This window comes from Onychomys torridus, chromosome 20 (genome assembly GCF_903995425.1).
Source record: "Onychomys torridus chromosome 20, mOncTor1.1, whole genome shotgun sequence".
NCBI classification, from domain to species: Eukaryota; Metazoa; Chordata; class Mammalia; order Rodentia; family Cricetidae; genus Onychomys; species Onychomys torridus.
In genome coordinates this window covers 42,421,347-42,442,086 of record NC_050462.1, presented here as the reverse complement: position 1 = coordinate 42,442,086, position 20,740 = coordinate 42,421,347, and the positions used below count along the sequence as shown (strand labels likewise).

General features: G+C 36.2%; 1 protein-coding gene across 3 annotated transcripts in view; it reads right to left on the bottom strand.

The window, feature by feature from the left end:
- Positions 1-497: 497 nt before the first annotated feature.
- Tafa2 (TAFA chemokine like family member 2) overlaps positions 498-20,740 on the bottom strand; it is a 442,456-nt gene continuing 422,213 nt past the window's right edge. For 2 of the 3 annotated variants that reach the window (XM_036170014.1, XM_036170016.1), the window contains one exon: positions 498-2,755. In XM_036170014.1, the coding sequence (XP_036025907.1) occupies positions 2,744-2,755 (12 nt within the window). In that variant the 3' untranslated portion in view covers positions 498-2,743. Of the gene's footprint in view, positions 2,756-11,375; positions 11,622-20,740 lie in introns of all 3 variants that reach the window. The other variant, XM_036170015.1, reaches the window with a different exon arrangement.

Sequence of the window (20,740 nt, the reverse complement as noted above, 5' to 3'; positions counted from 1 at the left end):
TACAGTAACAGGGAACTAGTACATTTTAGACAGATGAAAGTACACATGCATGGTTCATGTGAAAAATGACCAAGAATGTGAATAAACCTCCTTTGGAGCTCATAGTACTACACCAAAGTGCACTTCAGTGTTTTGACAATGTATTATGATTTTGAAAGATGTTATCACTGGTGGAAATATGAGAAAAGGGCAAAGAGACTCCTATGTTACCTTCTGTAGCTCCTTGTGAGTTTAAACAGGGTCAGAAAAAAAAAAGGCATTTTCAAAGGTGTGAAAGACATGATATTGATGGCTAGCTCTACTCTAATGCATTTCCTAAGGTAAACTATGCTTACAGCTTTCATTATGAGATAAATTTTGCATCTGTGTTCATAGTTGATTTGCAGATGACCATCACAAGTGCCAATGTATCAATTTCATGGATTTTTAAGAAGCAGATCAAATATTGGAACCTTATGTAAACTGAAAGTTTAGCACAGAACTTTATTAAAAGAGGATTGAAGAATTTGTCAGTTTATTTCTAAATTTGGAATTGTATTGGTTACTAAGGTACTTTTAAAATAGAATACAAGAAACCAGATTCTCCAAACTGTACTTGTGAAAGTGAGTCAATTTTATATTCCAATTTTATTCACTTTTTCTGAATAGTCACAACATTAATCTACTGGGAATAATCTAGTTCATATATTTGAAATTCCATTTATTTTTCTATTGATACGCATGTATTACACTTTTATATAATACAGAATTTCCAGCGCTGTTTTAAATGACAAAGTTTTCAAAACGAGAAGCATGATCCATAGTTTCAAACAAACCCAGGATAAATTCATAATGTCCAAAATGATATAGTTTTTCATTTTATTCCAAAGAAATTAATGATATTTTGTTTGACATAGAAAATCCAGCACAACTGTTATTCCTTTCATTTTGACTCTGTGTAGTCTTGACCCATTGCACAACCCACTTGGAACCACTCAATCAGTTTTATGCTCAATTAAAAGGGAGGCAGGAATCATTTCATTCCACATATTCATGAGGCAGTTGACTTCAGCTCAGTATTTAAAAGTATAGGTTTCCAATTTAATTTTTAACAGATTTTACACTTTTAGTTGTTCTTCCCAATAAAGGGTATGGTTAATGAATCTTTCAATATTGTTACAGACTAACACACAAATTCTCTAGAACATGTGAGCCTCCATCCTAGAAACCAAAGTAAGGTTAACTGGTCTTGTCAGTGAATTTTAGAAGTACAAGAAGTTCAAAATACCTTCACTCTTCTACCAAAATGATGGACCATCTAATAGGATAATCTGTGAAGCATCTTTTGATCAAGCTGAAGTAATTAAGATATGGAAAAATCCTTGCCTTTACATTTCTTCAAACTACAGGTTTACATGGTATTATTATTACATGGTAGTACCCACTACTTTCTCTTTCTATATCACAAGTGAAACAAAATAAATGCAGTATAAAATTATACATTCTGTAACAACTTAGAAAAAAAAGTAAATCAATGTTTAAGGCCTTTAAATATTTGTAAGACGCTCCTGAATAACTAAAAATCACAAGTTTTAGATGGCTAAGAAGATATGGACAAAAAAAACCTGGCCTAAGAAATTATTTGAATGGAAAAAAACAGTAAGCAAATATTTTAGACCTTTGAGATCAAGGAAAGTGAACAATTTTTTCTACTCACAGACTGAACAAATATATAAGCATTCAAGCAGTCATTGGAATCGAGCAAGAGACAATGTTAAAATGAGACAGAAAGGATAGTTTAAGAAAATGCTATAATAAAAATAAGTGATGAAAAGTCAGAAAAGCACATGCATCCCTGGCATTTTTTTTTAATGGAAGGCTACCTACTAACTTGACTACACACTAATGATTTCTGTAAAGGAAAGAAAAGGGAAACATTAATAAGAACGCACACTTAAAAAAAAAAAAAGATGATGAAGAACTAGATGGGAAAGTGTGCTGGAGGTACAGAGTACTGTGCAGTGGGAATGGGAATCCAATCCTGACTGCTATCAGTTTAACTGACAGAAAGCGGCAGTCATGGGTTAGCCTTGGGGAAACATGTCAGCATGTCTATACATTCTTATATGATTGATGTATTCAGATCATGGTGACTTGCCAATGATTACCATTATCAATGGAGAAATGCTTCCATTCCTTTCACCAAGGCAAGTGTAAGATGTTAAAAAATGTAGGCTTTCAGAGTTTCAAGATTAGAATACCAATAAAATTGTCTCAGTCTACGCCATGCCAGAGGAGTTCGCAAAGGAAACGTCATCAAAGCTGTATACAGTCCTACTCGACAGTGAACACAGGACCCAGGAACATATCCATGACAGGACAGTGGACTTGGGAGACAGCTTCAGAAATAAGAACAGTCACAGCTGAAGCCAGGAACCCTACAGATGGCAGTCTCTGGTGTCACCCCCAGAACACCAACTCTGCACCAGCTTCATGGAGAGCACTGTCTGCTTCCCTCAGAAGTGCAACAAGCCAGGAGCAGTTCACAGCTGATGAAGTCTTCAGGACAGGAAGTTCACATCAGACTTTTGCAAAGTCTTGGTTTCAATAGGAAGCTGATAACAAGTCATGTAATCCCTTGGAAACAGGCTTAAAAGCCCCTCTACTAAGAGGTATAAAAATCTTCAAGATCGCCACAGGAGTCAAGTTTCTATGCATGTGTCTCCATGAACCCAGCCTTGAGGATTGCTTGATTTATGTGTGGTTAATGGGTTACCTGGAAAGGTAGAAGAAAATATAATGAGTACCTTATAATAAAAGCTGTCATCTCGAGACAAGTAAATAGTAACTAATGCTTACTAGTTGGCACTCACTGTACCAAACACATCACTGAATTCTCCAGGACCTTCATGTTCACATTGCCAACTTATTTTTAAAAATGTATATTTTTCTTCTATCATTTTTTGCAATATTATTAACACAACTTTCATCATTATTTCAAATGATTCCAACTATGACAAACGCAACCACTACTGACAATAGTTGCCTTATCTGGAAAAGTGAATGATTCTGAGAGGCCTCTCCTTTCTGCAGACAGGGTAGCTAAAATCTGTAAACCTCTGTGGAGAAACACCTTCAGTCACTGGAGTACAATCACAGCTTACTCAACCCTTGGAGACTTGTTCTATAAAACTCATTCTCAATGAGCATAGGAATTGGGGACCCTATCAGAATCCTTAATATATTCTGAAAAACATCACTTCTTTGTGTGAACAAAAAAGTATTTAGGGAGATAAAGAATGAAAAACAGTGTAATTGTTTACCAAATTTCAAAGTGTGCTGATCTTCTCATAAAATGGACTGTGTTATTAATGCAATTTGAATTATTAGGAAAATTCACAGTAAATTTTCATGCTTATTATTACCCAAACATATTATTATCCAAAATACACATACAGGGGCAAAATAAAAAGAACAAGTTGTAAATACATTATTTACATTTATGTAGAAATACAGGAAAAAAGACACTGCTGTGCTGATCCACTCTTCACTTTGCATTACTAACAGACAGGGTATTTTACAATAGCAACCAAAATGTTATGCTCTACCCGTGGGTATAACAAAATGTGAAATTTTAAAACAATGTGAATAATTGGTTTTATTTCATTAAGTGACATAGCTTTGGATAACACAATTTTTAAAAAGGCTGATTTTACTTTGTTTTGTGATCTGCTATGAAAAATGAAAATAATAAATTAATAATAAAATAACTCTTGACTTTGTTATGGTTAATCTCGTGTTATACTATAAATAAGGACTTGGAAAATTAGAAATCTTTTTGAAACTCAAGGGGAGCTATGTTGATTTAGTCTTGTGGTCAAATCCATTTCTCCCATTGCTCTTCTTATACTCAGGGTTACAACCGAAAGGGCTTGCTGAATTACACAGATTAAGGAAGGTAGAAACATCAGGGGAAGGACTTGGGAGTCTCAAGAGTTTGTTTGCCATTCAGTGGCATTCTACCCAGTCTGCAAAGGACTCCCAGAAAGTAGGTATAGGAAGGAAGAGGGAAGAAAATATTATTTCTAGAGACATTATGTCATAGATGCTGATGGTGATGGTTGATCGCTGTGGGAAAAAGTATTTTCATAATAACATTTATCCATAAACTCTACATAACATAATCTCTGACTACCACTAACTGGGAAAGGTCCACCTATGTTTTCTGAAATTTGTTTTTCCTAGCCAGAAAACTGAATAAATATAAATATAACATGGGAATCATATTCGTTAATTTTTCATATTTGACCATATTTGTCATATTTTCAACTGGTGTTGAAATAACAGAAAAGGTAAAGAAGTGTTGGAAAAGACTGACAGAGAACAGATGATTAGTTTTAGAGGGGAGATGAAGGAATGAGGCAGAATGCTGGAGGTGAACAAGAAGCAGGAATGTGTACCCCCTAAGACACAAGAGCAGGGGGAGTCCTCAGCACCTTTCAGCCCAGCTCTGTGTCACTGGCCGGTTTCTATGGTAGACTCATCATTATATCTTTATTATAGGGTAAACATTTGATCCTGTTAGTTCATAAAATCTTGGGAAGATTCTTTTGACCATTTGCATATTAATTGAAGCTTTGTTTTCATATGATTTTGAAAATAAATCAGAAGCCTCCTTAAATAAAACCAATTTTCCTCCATCTCTGAAAGTCTATATGTGTACATCTGTATATATACATACACATTCGTCTATATTCATATATATATATATATATATATATATATATATATATATAAATATTCATGCGGACATATAAATACATGATACATGTAAGTACATCATCCATATACACAAGACTATAAATGCATATTTTTATAATGTATTTTTCTCTTGGCTAAAATATTAGCTAAAAACACTAAAAACATAAACTTAAAAGTAGTTGCAGAAAATAAGAATTATCTTAAGCATGGACTGAAACTAACAAAAGCAATTTTCTCACATTCATGCTTTGTATAATATTCTTAGTTTAATCCCTTTTTGAGTATTGAGTAAAATAATTTCTAGTATCTGATGACAGTGGATAGTCTGTTTTAGACTTGATCGTTCTAGCTATTTGATTAGGACACACTACAGTTAGACATGTGACACCGGATATAAGCCAGTGTGGTAGGGATATGCCCCAGGCTGTGTGTTACTTTCAGACTTTATCCCTCTCAGTGTTCTCACATATCAAATGCAGACGATATTGTCAACTTCTTCTGTGAGAACTGGGCATTGTCATGTCTATGCAAACACACAGTTTTGCCAGCATTGCCACTCCATGAAATAACAGTTTTAAATGTGAAATTGTCCTAATGCATAAATCTGAAGAAGAGAAATTGAAAAAAGTTGAGTGGAAAAAGTATTGTGATAGAAATTGAGTTAAGTGTGAGGGCTACAGATGCCCATTTTCAACATAGTATAAACTGAGCACATGAGCATGTGTCAATATACCCTCTGGGATCATCTAGTTTCATACCAAATATGATGGTAGAACCAAATACAAATTTTCAAATATTTTCCAATATATTATCTTAGAGATAGAACATGATTCTGGGTATAGATATACTGTCTCCAATTTAAATTACCAAATAAGCACAATTCAAATGATATTTAAAAATAAATCATTAACTAAGCAAAGAAATCAATTGTTTAATAATAATTTCTAGGCTCACTGAAGACATTCAAGTGACCAACCTTAAATTCTGGCTCACTGGTAGGTGAAGACACCATCTCACTTGCTGTAAACTACAAAATGGAATGTTCTAACATGTAAGAGTTGCTTACGTAATATTTATACAATCCCACATTTTAACAAGGAAATGTTACTAATACACCCTATGAACATTACCCTATTTATAGAAGTAAAATACAACAGTTTACATGAAAATTTTATTTTTCACAAAATGTCAAGCAGTAAAGTCTTCACTTTCTAAGGAGATCTTCAAGTTTTCAGCAACTATGCCAGGTGGTTTCAGGAGAGCAAAAATCTAGGTTGTTCCTATGATGCAGTCTGCCTTCTTGATCCCAGGGCTACAGATGCAACATTCATGTAGGATACAGAGAAATAACCCTAGTTTTACCTCAGTATCACATACTCTCATCACTCTTCAGTACATCTGCTTTTGAGGAAGTCATGTTTCATACAGCTGTTCTTCACGCAACCTTATTTTCTGCCTAGCAGCTGGCACGTTACATTCAGCTGCTGGACAGATGAACCCATTGTAAATTCAAAAATAGTACTAATAACAGGAATTGCTTCCCCTGTACCAAGCACAACTATGCTTAAGTGTTTCAGAAGGATGAAGAAGCTAATGTGATAACAATAAACATAAGTGTTAGAACTGAAGCATCCAGGTATGCTAGTCCAAAAAAAAAAATCTATTCCAGATAGCTTCAGGGTCTCACATATGTGTATCGAATCTATTCACCAATTTGAACTAAGAAAATAAAATCAGTGAGCAACGCATGAGATACTAGCTAAATCTGGAATAAGTAAAGTCTGTTATTTTTATGCTGTTTGTTCCTTATGCTTTGATCATTATGAAACATCCTTAATTTTTCTTCAAATTGAACACTGGAAGGACATTTAAATCTTTTCTTTCTCCAATTGTAAAAGTGAATTAGAAAATTCTTAATAGGATTATGTTCATAAATGTGTAAATATCCTTTCCTCCCAAGTTCTGCTGACTAGGTAATAAGTGGGAGACAAGCCTGGGGAGAGACACAATGTTAGTAGCGTGACCTCTGCAGGCAGATTCTGGGTTCAAATCCAGCCCCTTTGGCTATCAAACACCATGGGACTACATACATTATTTAAACTGCATGAACCTTCATCTTCCCATGTATAATTTTAGAACAATATTATTATCTAATATTATGTACATTATATACTTATATAATATTACATACCCTTGCAAAGAGCCCATCTCAGAAAATGCATTTTAAAAATTAGCAGATGGTAATAATGATAATTTCCAAACAAGACACAAAAAGTCTTAGAACTCCCATCAAGCAGTGTTACTGTTTCCTTTTTTTTTAATCTAGAAATATTGACTGCATTGGGGTTAATTTTTTTGATTTCTTATAGTAACTCACCTTGCAATTGACTCTTTCAATAATATTGCCTTTAAATGTCATATATCAAGAATTTCACACTTTTTGATAGCTGTAGGTAAAACAATGTCTTTTCAGACAAGTTGACACAAAACAATGGTTGAAAGGTTGATCTGTGGCATCAGGCTGCCTGGGGCCAATGATCAGTTCTGCAGATGGTTCAAAATTATTCCAGGTAGAGATCAGGCCTCTAGCATTTTCATTCTATGGCCATGAGCTAACAAGTATAGACACGGGCTAAAAACAGTTGCGGGTGGTTAGTGTTGTGAGAGCAATCACCCCTAACCTGTGCATCATAGTTAGTGAGATAAGAAGGGCAGGCCCAGGCTAAAGACAGAGTCAGGCACTCAATAGCATCTGCATTGTAACTATCAGTACTCAAATGTATGTGTCTTAACAGTGCCCTTGCTTGGGTAATTGATTCTACATCCATGTGCTTATGGCAAGCACTAATTGGACTCAGTGGTTACTGAGAGAAAAAAAAACATGGTGAGGCATCTGTATGCACAGTGAATTCTGTCTCTCTACTGTAACCAGGCATATATTATGCATTTCTCAAATTCTTTTTTCCCATCTTTCTGTCCCTCCTTCTTTGTGTTTTCTATGAGCCAACATCCATGAGACTTTGCATACGGGACAGGTACCTAGGAAATCAAGGCCATACTTTATCCAGGAATAAAACCTGAAACATGATTATTCAACAGCGAAATGCAGATGTGAAGATGTCCTGCTGTATCAGGATTACTCTGATGTTGTTATTCTTTAATTGAACACTAGTCTACCCCTTGGTTGTTGGTTTTTTGTTTTTTGTTTTTTTTTTTCAGTTTGCAATCTGTGTAAATTTGTGCAATCATTTCCGAGTCGCTACAGCATCAATGTGAATCTCCTGCCATTTACAGAATAACATATGCTTTTCTGTAACATAGTTATTAAAATCTTGTTATGGAGCACTTCGGAATACCATTTATATCCTTGTCATTATAGGATGAGTCACATACACACATTAATGGGAGACGGTGTATTTGAGCAGTGGAATCAATTTCATTTCAAAGGGAGTTACGTTTTCACTAAAATACCCATGTTATTAGCAAAACATTTATTTTTATACTAATGAACATTCTTTACTTAAGCAAGTAGAAGGCAAGAAAGTGTGGTAGTATTTCCGTGACCAAACAGCAGGTTTAAATGCAATCGGTGTCCAACCTTTATAATAGCTTCTTAATAACATCCCAAATAGACACCATTTTATACTAAGATGCCAACAAATTTAGCCTGCTCAGTAAAGAAAGGCACAAGGAACTGCAGAATGCCTTCATAATCTTAAGTGCTGATGTGAATGAACTTTTCCTTCCTTGGAATAGAGCGGCTGCTCACTGCAAATGATTTTTTTTTAATGTAGCTCTCACGAGTTTCGCTATCTGTATACTAAGTGCGCAATTAAAGCATCGTTATCCCACAGTAACAGATTTTTTTCATTTAAGCTAGAGAAGAGCTGCCATTAATTTGGTCATAACTGTACATGGACATATTCACTCTATCACAAAGCATGTTATACAATAAGGTATCATAAAATGAAAGACACCTGCCTGGCAAGGTTACAAGCTATGCAGATAGCTTCCAGGTATAGACAAGCCACTACAAGGCAGCGGCCAATGAATTGTTTTCATAAGTGTACTCATTTGCATATAACTAAAATTAACTGTATATTTTACTCCCATAGTAATAGATGTGGCATCAATAGCTCTGATCATCACTGCATGTTCATACCACAGACTACTTTTTCTTCCACAGAACTCTGGTGCTCAACCAGTCTTGATATTTGCTTTACTGTCTAGCAATAGAAGGTTGTCATTCCAGTACGTCCACAAGAGTCAGCATGACTACTAAAGGACCTTGAACTACTTTCAGTTCGTCTTTTCACCAAAGTTTTGAAATTTTGGTGGGCCTAGGTAACTAGAAAAGGAGTCATTTCAGATAACACAGAGTATTCCAGACAACTACAGATAACTAACGAATCCCGTTAGTGTGAGCTTCCGTGGAAGAAGAGGGGTGAAGAGTCCCTGAATGTGGCATCCAGTCCTCTGCACTTCCAGCAGAGAGTCACGGCACTAGATGAGCTGAGACAGCCTTTTCTTGCTGGCACAGATACCAGAGTTTTACACCACCATTGCTGCCTGCTAGTTTTTAACTTTACAATCTCTTGAGTTTGTCGCATTCCCAGCTGCCAACATTGTCACTTGGACAGAGTTCCTAATTCCCCTTTCAGAAAGATGCTTGTTAAGAGTCTGACTTACAAATAGGATTAAATCATCACCTTGACACCCTAAACTCAGCAGTGGCATTGCCACTCTGTATTTTATTGTCTACAAGGTGCAATTATTATGTTGTATCAGTGCAAGACAAGGGAGCTCTTTTCATGGAGAAAACATCTGAGGCCTGCACACTGAGCAAATGAAGACCTTTACTGGAATGGAATCCTCTGAACAGATGGACTCTTGCTATTTCTTAGAACTTCGAACCCTCCTACATAGTTCATGGAAGCAGATGAGTGTTTGTGTTGCCTCTAGAGAACTTCTCTCCCTTCAGGAACAGACAGCTCATCCTCAGTTTGGCATTTGCTGTTAAATGAACCACTCCTCGCTTTGTCTTTGGGTACCTAGTAAATGCCTCTGGCATTTGTTAGAATTTGTTAGGAAAAGATGTCCTTCTACTTCTGGTCCCCCAACTTGTACACTCTGTTGCCGGTGGAACACAGACACCAAAGAAAATTAGCAAGTTTAGATAATAGTTAGAAGCAATCAGGATAAGGATGGATATCATAGGAAGTTAAAAACTATTTCAAGACAGGAAAATAATACCTGAAGATAATCTGGGTGGATTTTTTTAAAGATATGAATTACATATTCCAGCACAGTTTAGAGACCATGAGATTTTTTTTTTCCTTAGTTCAGTTGGAATGTGCTTCACCTGCCAAATTAGATATTACATTTGTTTTTTAGGATTCACCTCTCATTTATATAGAATAATTTGAATGGATAGTTCTTACCTACTTCCTGCAGAAAAGTATTAGCCTAAATTTTAAGGCTAGTCAAGAACTATACTCCTCAACAATTTCAGCTTCACTACAGCAAAAGTAAATGGGGGTCAAAGTAAGGTACAAACTGTGCTCCAAGATGAGTGTGTAGCTAGTGGAACTTGAAAAGAACCAGAATTGAAGGCATCCTTTATAGTGGTTTGGGATTGCTCAGAACATTTTTTCTTAACTTCCCAGTTGGATTGAGTTACAAATGAAACGGCTTTCAGTAAATTTTTTCCCTTGGAACACCTGTCCAAATAAATAACATGGTGCTGTCTTATTGACAAGACCTGGTGTGACTTGTGGACCGACAAAGTCAGTAGATTTTGAGAACATTCCCAAAGGAAAGCATGCTCTATCATCTCCTTCTATTCAATTAGGTTTAGTGATGATCATTCCATATGTGGTAATAATTTTTCAATTCCTTTCTTCTGTACATTGCAAAATTAAAATCCATTTCCCTGAAGGAAAGGACATCATAGACAACAATGGTTAACAAGCGGGATGTATTGACTATATATATGTTTGTGTATGTGTGTGTACATGTATGTGTGTGTGTGTGTGTGTGTGTGTGTGTGTGTGTGTGAGTGAGAGAGAGAGAGAGAGAGAGTATACATATATATACAAATATGTGTGTATGTATGTGTGTGTGAATAATTTTTTATGGTAGGGCTAGCATAGCTTTCAATGTTAAATAGATTGGGTAAGAAGTCTGTCTGGATTTGGTTAATGGAGATTAAGTGAATGCCTGTTGGCTCAGTGCTCTTCATGCAAATTTACAAATAATAGGCAGGTTGAACACCAACAGATGTTCAGGAAAATACAGGGGTTTTATACTTCTTTCCAATTCCAAGGAAAGTGGCACTGCACAGCCACTGGTGGTGACAGCATGGTTCACCAATGGCAAAATACTGTCTTATTCTAGGTGCAACATCCAACCTGTGGGTTTTGAGAGCCACTTCAAAAAACAATGCTTCTTCCCATTTTTTTTAAATTAAAAAAATTTCATTGCTTTCTTATTAACTGTGGAGTCAGTTCTTTGCCCTCTGATCTGTAAAACTGTACCAATTTTGCTGTCTCCTTTGAAATCAAGCCCCTGGAAAGCTAACAGTAGCCATAAGCAAGAGTAGGTCACAGTTCACCCTGTTCACATGGGGTACACACCTGCTGCTCTGTGAGAAATGAACGGAGATAGGCGCTCATTTCTGGAGTTGTTTTGAATCTTTACTTCTCAAGGAAACTTCTGGCCCTTCCTCAGAATCCGACCAACACTAGGAATCGCCATAACTACTGCTCCAGCATGGAGCCAGAATAATTTTGAATGTGGAAAATCAAAAACTGTCATCAGGCACAGCAGAAAGCTTCTCTTTCTACTTCTCCATTCCAACTTGAAGAGTTTTACACGTTTGCCTAAGGAACAAACACATGTCAGGCACTCCACTGTTGAACAGATTATCACAGGATTCAAAGCTGGGAGAAAGGGAACATTTTAACAATCGTAGAGGGACAACAAGACAATAATGTCCTTTGCTTCTAACAAAGCTCACAGTGGGAATAGTTCTCTATTGCTCTTAGCAGGTTATAAATGCAGAACTCATACAATGAGTAGGGCTAACTTAAACAGCTTTTATAAGCAATTTCAACAGGGATTGTAAGTTTTCCTTGGGAACAGGTTGAGAGACATTCTGCACAAACCAAAGAAAAAAGTTTCATTGAATACAAGCAAGAAAGAACAAAGATTTCAACAGGTAAGTATTCTAACATTTAAGTGTCAAAGAATCATAGAAACATTAGATGGTACTACTCAGTTAGAATCCTAAGATTTCATATTTGTAGTCATAACCATTCATGGGTTTATCTGAACATCAATGCCTGCAGTGATTTATAACTTGCTGATGCATAAACTGGGATCATTCACACTTTAAGGAAGGTAAAAGTGATCAAGCCTTTTCACTAATCCTTAAATTTGCCACCTATAGGTACTTGCTTTTCAAGCCAACTTCACATCTTTTAACTCATAATTAATCCTATGATCCCCATGAACACTCTGAATAATATCCATGACATTTTCAGCAGTAATTTATAGATATAGGCTTTCAAAGGTTTCTTTATGCATGCTTCCCTCCAAAGAATATATATATATATATATATATCAAAATAAGTAACTTGAATAATAATTTGAGAAAACACAGTATTATTATTCATAATAAATAATATAATAAATCATATAAGGTGATGCTAGTCATTGGCATCAGAAAACAGAGGGGTTGTGATAGAATGAACCAAAATACAACATTGTCTACATGATTTTTTAAGAGGACAGATGAGATAAAATTTATGTAGAGAAATGACTAATCATGTAGACTAATCATGGCATAATAGAGATTAAAGATAATTTACAAATTAAGAAGAATTTTCCATTTCTGAACAAGGAAAACATTTCTTTTGTCATTATTGCTAACTTTAGCCTCTCCTTATCAAATTAGAAAATGTGCAATTAAGGCAAATGTGCAGGGTGGGGCAGAACTTCTGAGCACTGATCACCCGTCAAGAATACTTGACTTTATCCAGACACACCAGAGCCAAGATCACCAGAATACGTGGCAGTGCCAACACCACAGGGGATGCCAGTGGCAGATGACAAAGGGTGAAACTCAGGGAAATGCAGGAGAGTTTCAAACCTTTTAGAAAAAGCCCAGAAATGGGAGAAATGCACCACTCACGTCTTCCCAATGCTCCTTTTCCTTTACATTGTTCAAAACCATGGTTTTTTGTTTTTTGTTTTTTGGGGGTTTTTTTTTGGTCAAATATTATTTAATTCCATCTATCCCTATTAAGAACATCACTACTGCCCACACATTTTCCCCCTTTCAAATCTGATCCCAACTACCAGTTCCACCATCACTATCTTAATCAAGGACTGGTGCATCTGGTTTGTATATGTGCATTAACTCCTTGATTTCTCTTGTCTCTTGATGAAGCCACCATCACCTAAAAAGGAAAGTCTATAATGGTGTCATACAACAGAAAGAAATCTGAAGCTATGAAACAGAAAATCCTTCAGTGTTAGAGCATCCCACTGGTTTCATTGGCCTTTCTTCCCAAAGCCTTCACAGGTACACATTTAATACTCTCCAATTACATCTCTGTCTTAAGGCACATTAAGCATCTGTGCTTGATCTAAAACCCTAAAAATGAGATAGCTTCATGATCCATATCTTCAGAACTTTATCCACACTTTAGGCATCTTTCACTATCATAAGATGATTTAAGAGCTGTGAACTCTTGTAAAGCAAGTACATTAACACATACTTCTTTTTCATGACTAATCAGTATTCCAGGCATTTAAATGACCCCTTTCTCAAATGAAAGATTAAAACATGGATGGATATGTATATGGGTAAATCAATGAACAAATTAATGAATGGATATATATAATATATATATATATATATATATATATATATATATATATATATATATATATATATCAACAAAAGTGATAAGCAGCTTCAGAAAGAAATAGAACTATTATTTGGATTCTCTATAAACACCTAGAGGCATGATCAGGTGACCCCAAAGGCCACTTTCTCAGCTATTAATTTTTCCAGCATTATTCCCACAGTTCTGTATTTTTAGAATTTGAAATTATAGATAGCTATGGGTCCTGACATTCAACTTCACTTTTGTACCTCAGATATTTAAATGTATTCTCATTTGGAAAAGGTCTGGTTTTTAAGACAAAATTAATTCATGAAAATAATAATGCAGGAAGATAATAGCAATCTGTGATGCTTTAATTGGTATTAGGCTAGCCTCATGGGATGTGGAAAATGTCCAAATGGATACATCAAGGTTCATACTGGCATATTTATTACAGTTAATATTTCAGTTACGAATTATCCTACTTTTAAAAATGCACTTCCCTCTTGAGTAATTTCCATACTGCTGTTTAGCACTGACAGGGATTTTTTCTCACAAAATATTTTGTGGTGGCAATTATCCCACACCTAGGGGTCACAGGCTCACTTGACCAGTATGGTGGTGCCTTTGAAGCAGTGTCAAGTTTCCTATAGTGGAACATATGAAGCAAAGGATAAAATGATTGACGCAGTGCGTCTCCATCCAAATAATACTCTTCATGTAAACACATCCACAGACAGACAGAGAGGGAGGAAGGAAGGGAGAAACAGAGAGAAAGGGAGAGAGGGAGAGAGAGAGAGAGAGAGAGAGAGAGAGAGAGAGAGAGAGAGAGAGAGAGAGAGAGAGAGAGAGTTGCTATATTTACTATTCAGGATACCTGACACGTCCCTCCAACCTATCCCATGTACCCTTTCTTACAGTCTATCAAACTCATTGTCTTTATTTAATAGTTGTAACCCTGGCTGGCTGGAACTCACTGTATAGATCAGGCTAGCTTGTAACTCATAGAGATCCACTTGCCTATGACCCCTAAGTGCAGAGACTAAAAGTGTGCACCACCATACCTGGCTAGGTTCATTTCTCTTTGCTCCTTTGCCTTATTCATTTGGCTCCTTTTGTACATTTTACCAGTCTACCATGTCTTTGGTTGGCTTAAATGTCACATGATCCTCTCTAACATTCCTATAGTTGTGACAGCTCAGCAGTTCTGTAGTTTCAGTTTGGTGTTGTGGGCTATTTTTTGCTTTTTTGTTGTTGTGCAGGCTACTTATCACCTTGTATGCCTGGTTTGGCTTATTTTTTTCTTCTAATTGTATGCTAGGTTTTGTATTTGCAAAGTTATGAAGTTATTGTGACATTAGGACTATAATTTTCCCCAGAGAGGAAGTATATTTGCCTTTCTCAATGACATTTCCATAATTCATGTTCATATTAGGGTGATTCAGAAAGTACCCTGGGAACACCGTTCTGCTTTTCATTCTTTCTTACAGTGCAGCACAGGAGCATCCAATCAGAAATGAGATGAGCTCAACAGGGCTATCTGCATGGTGACTGTGGACTATTGTGACAGGTCTCTTAATCTTTAGACTCCATTATGTTGACACTGGCCTCCACAGTTTAGGGTACTCCCAGAACCAGACTGCCATCTCTTGATTGTCATACTTCTCTATACTTTTCCTTTTCTCTTTGAGTTTCTGGTGTTGGAACACACACAATTTACTAATATTGTCTTTGAAAGAATGTGTGGCAAGGTACTTTGAGGATATCACTTAACCATAACTAAAAGAGAAGGACAAATTATGGCAGTTCAACTTCTTTGAGGAGGTTGGTATTGATAAGTCATCAAGAACTCAGCAATATTTCACTGCAGTATTCACAGTATTTTCTTTGGCATTCTCAACTTCCATGTTACCAACACATTACGACTATGTTTGGAGCAGGTCTAGCACAATGGTGTAAGTTAACTGTTATGTAATCTACGGCAACCATATTTTCCAATTTTCCTGAGAGTGTCCTTCTTTATAACTGCTTCCTGAATTCCTCTTATGCAAATCCTGAAGGGATTTCCTAGTGTAGATAAGGAGTTCTCTCATTAACTGAATGAGTAACTATCTTTTCATGGAAATTTGAGTTTTAGTGAATAACTCCGATACTGATGTCATCAAGAAATAAACATAAGGATTTTTGTTTTTATGGTGAGCTCCAAAGGAGTATTCCAAGAGGCATAAAACATTTTTGAAAACCACTATATCATATTGAGTTTCTACTAAACGTTTAAGGTTAGTGTTGAGCAAGCATTTCTTGTTACAGCACTGTGCTAAGTTCTTCAACATTTCTATCATAAAGATAAGAAGTGGAGAGTGTGATATGAAAGGCTGACTGTAATATTATCAACTAGTACTGGAGCCCAGGGTCACTCCAAGAGCCACATTAAACTGATGGCACATTCTATTACCTTCAAGGTAAATGATTTATTACAATAAGAAGGTCGAAAAGTCCTCTTACAAAAACCTAGACCAATTTTAATGCCCAGTGATATTGGAATTTGATATTATCTAACACACATTTAAGTTTCTCAGCTGGGTTTTACAAATTTTTTTCCATCATATATTTTTAAATTTTTTGCTAGAAATTTTCATAAAATTGAAAAATGAAAATTACATGTGGATTTCAACTTCCTCATTTTTCCTCTTTTCTTTCTTTACTATGGAATTAATTAAAAGTTGGTTAAGATGTAATGTTATCCTGAATGTTCATCTACTGATGATGACTGTCTATAATAATGATGAAGACAGACTTTCAGCAGGCAATATGTATAATGGAATGATGAAGAATGTGGGTTAAGAATATCTAATCATGGGATTATCTTAATTTTTAGTTATATATATATATATATATATATATATATATATATATATATCATATCTCTTCACCTATAATAGTACTAATCTCTTTTTCATCACACTGCTAAGAAGAATAAATACAATTATGCTCCCAATAAGAAATTAATCCACCCATTCAAATACTTTCAAATCTCACTTTGAAATAAAGATTTTCAAAAACAGTAAAATCTACCCCTTTCACATTAGTCTCATTGTTCCAATGCTGTCACAAAAATAGGTAATCTAATTATATAATATGGCATTAAATGTAGATATGTCATTGACTTTTAAAATTCTAGTATTGTCTTTTACAGAGTTAGGCATTTCTTGTGAATAGTATGGGCCAACACTTTTTTTTTTAAGTTATATTAGAGTTATAATATAATTGTATTAGGAAAACAAGTAAGTAGTTATGTTATACATACAATTTCTAGTGCAATTTTTCATCACTTAAGAGCAAAACACGTTGGCATACATTTCAGTTGAAATGTACTGTTTTAAAAGAATCACTTAGGTTTTATTTGTTCTTCCATAAACAGAAATTATTAGCCTCAGATAATTGCTGAATATCTATACACTCTTTCTGCATCGGTTTTTACCGGACATTTTTGTGATTTAGTGACAACATTAGTGTTGTATTAGTAACACTGAAATGGGCAAGGGTGGCTCAGCACTCAAGTAAACAAGCCTTTCCCAAAGCAGCAAGCACTCCAGGCCGGCATCACTTCACACTGCCCCAGGCAAAACAACACAAAAAGTGAAGATTCAAATAAAAAGCAGATATACGAAAAGCCTGGCACATAGCCATAGTGGACTCTGTCCCCAGTTAACAAAACAGTTTAATCATAAAGAGACACCTTTGTGAGTCTGCCTTGGAATTATCCTAAGAAATCCTTGTAAAGGTCAGCAATTGCAAGAAGAAAAAAAAGCATTTACTTCCCTTTATAGAGCCTCGGTAAGATATGACTGAAAGAGCAATGCCTGGTGGCTAAAAAGGACACAGCAATGCTTATGCTCTAGAAGCATACTTCTTCAAAGATGATTTTTACAATCAAAAGCATAATAGGTTTGACCTAACCCACACTAGTGATGGGAATGTCCCAGATTATGTGGCCATTAAAACACTGCAACCTACTTTTTCCAGCTCTTTGGTGAATTAAAAACAACAACAAAAACAACTAACATTTTAATAACATTCATGCATTTATTTATTTCTTGGGTGGGGCAGAGGTGAGCACACACATACATATGAGTTCCATGGCATGCATGTGGAGGCAAGATAACATCTTAGGAGTCAGTTTTCCTTTTATCATGTGGGTATAAAACTCGGACTATCAGTCTTGGTGACAAGCACTTTCACCTGCCGAGGCATCTCACCCACCCACGATGAGAATATTTTTGTGGTTATTACAAAAGGGACTGAGTACCATTCCCAGTGAGTCTATGCTTTCTTTGAAGGGCCTTGTTTAACTATGAGTTTAAATACTGAAAGGCACCACGAGACATTTCTACAACTGTATATTTTACAAGATTTCCTATTGTTGAATAATAATGTTCATACTTTATTTATTGAGAAATTGCCCTATTTTATTTTATTAACCTATTAATGACTTACTTGATTTATGTACTTCCCATATAGATGAGTAAGCCTAAACAAGTGGCCAGTAATTGTTTTAAGTAATTCCTGAATGTTCACCGGTTTAAAATATCTAAGAAACCCATATGGTGTTTAAATAATTATCCCATCTCATAGATGGGCAAGGAGTGCAGGTATAAAGTGACGTTCCCACAGTCAGAGGCTAATGCTCAGGTGTGGAACTGAGTAATCTAATTCAAAAATCTGGATTCAAGGGCTGGGAATGGTTGCCATCCAACATGAGTACTGGAGTTTGATTCCCCAGTATGCACATACAAAAGCAGAGCATGCTAGTGCATGCTTAAACGAAAATTCTGAGGAGGCAGAAACAGAAGGATCTCTGGGCCCTGCTGGCCAACTAGTCTAGCTGAATTCACAAGCTCCCTATTCAGTGAGAAACCCTGTATTCTAGTTTCATTTCTCCTGATATGATAAAATATTCCACTGAAAAGTGATTTAAAGGATAAAGTGTTTATTTTTTGTTCACAGCTACAGGTCACAGTCCACCATGGCGGGGGGGGGGGGGGGGGGGGGGGGGGGGGGTTAGGGGGGTATCAAGGAAACAAGAACTTAAAACATCTATCCACATCACATCCACAGCCAAGAGCAGATAAAAAGGACCCAAACCCAAGGAAAGATGTTCACTTATGAGCTGAGTCTTTCCACATCAATTAAAGTAATCAAGACAATCTCTCACAATCTCTCACAGACATTCCCAGAGGCAAACACTATATAAGCAATCATTGAGACTCCTAATCAGATAATTCTAGGTGGAATTCTAGGGGAAAAAAATCAAAGTGAACCACCATACCCTGTCACCAAAAAGTGAAGAGTCCCATTCCACATTTATGTTCACACAAGTGCATGGACAACCTGCATGCATATGCGCTCGTGCGCGCGCGCACGCGCGCGCGCGCGCGCACACACACACACACACACACACACACACACACACACACACACACGCATACACACAAAAGTAAAAATTAAGAGAGAGACTGGGTTCATAAACATCAAATCCATTCTTGAAGATTTTCTCAAAGGAGCATACCAGCCATTTCTCACTGAAGTAGATGAGATTTGTCAGATGGAAAGGTGAATGTTATGAGAGATGAATAGATAGCACTTTCCAGAAATGTATCCATTGTTAATTTCTACAGTAGAGCTAATGATATTCTTGAATCCATTCTGGAGACCACTGTGATTTAGGGAGATTTTTTTTTCATGCGAAGGTTGTTTTAAGTCAACATGTGATATTCCACTTTCACACAAGGAATATGACTCTGTGCTTACACTTAAGGATATATAGCCAGACATGAACCTCCTGGGTTTATCTTGTTCTGTTCTTCTCAATTTTATAAGAAGAGCTGACTATATAGACCAGACTGGCCTCAAATTTGTAATCCTTCTGCCTCTGCTTGCTAAATTCTGGGATTACAAGTCTGTACCCAGATGCCTGTGATGCCTGAATGCTTTTATGATGAGAGTTCTTAGCTCTGATAAATACAGTTTGATAAAAATTAGATATTTTCTATTATAGCATGTTTTTAAAAATATTATAAACGTGTCTTTTTGGAAAAGATCATGTGAGATAATTTTTAAATAAATTGTTTCCTTTGTACATTCTCAAAGACTTCCCTTTCCAATGCATCTGACATCTTATAGAGGCAGTAAGAGACATGTAAGCTGCACCTGTAAAGAAGGAATACATAAAAGCTTCGAGTGTACACACTTCTTAGAATGGGCAATATCCAGCATGCTGGCAACAGTGCTGGCAAGGATGTGCAGCCCCAAGAACTTGCATTGATTGCTGGTGGGGAAGCAAAATGGGACTGCTCCTCTGGAATACAGTGTAGCAAAGATAAGGACATCCTCACCATATGACCTAGCAATTCTGCTTCTTGCTAGTTACCTGAAAATACATAAAACCATCTCTTCATGAAGACATGTAAACCAAGGATTTTTATAGCGGGTTTATGAATAGTTTTCAAATTCTGGACACAGCCAAGTTTTCCTTTGGAAAGGATATGATAAATAACTTCATCCAGAAAGTAGAATGTCATCCAGGCTAAGCAGAAAGGCAGTATCAAGCTATGAAAGGCATGCTATAAACTTGACTGCATGCAAATAGCTAAAGGAAGCCAAACCGAAATGGCTACATATTGTATGATGCCAAGTAGATGGCACTCTGGGAAAAGAAAAAAAATGGGGAAAAAAGACCAGTGTCTGCCAGACATATGAGAGGAAAAAGCAATTAACACAACACAGAGGACTGTTAGGGCCATAGGAAGGGTCTCCTGTGACACTACAGAAAAACTGATGTTTGGCCTTATATATCTGTCTAGACTCATAGCATGAACAATAAAAAGGACTCAGCATATTGAATCTTCTCTAATAGGAGACTTCTCTAAACCTTCAGACCAAAAGCTAAGGGTAGGTTGGTTGCTTCAGGGCTGATCACTCCTGATTTTTTTTTTTTTTTTAGTCCTCCAACCACAGTAACAAATAATATGCCCAGTTATATATACCCCTCAGCCTTGGTTGTAGAATAAGAAGAATTGCCCCTGGAAACCAAAAGCTACCTATGA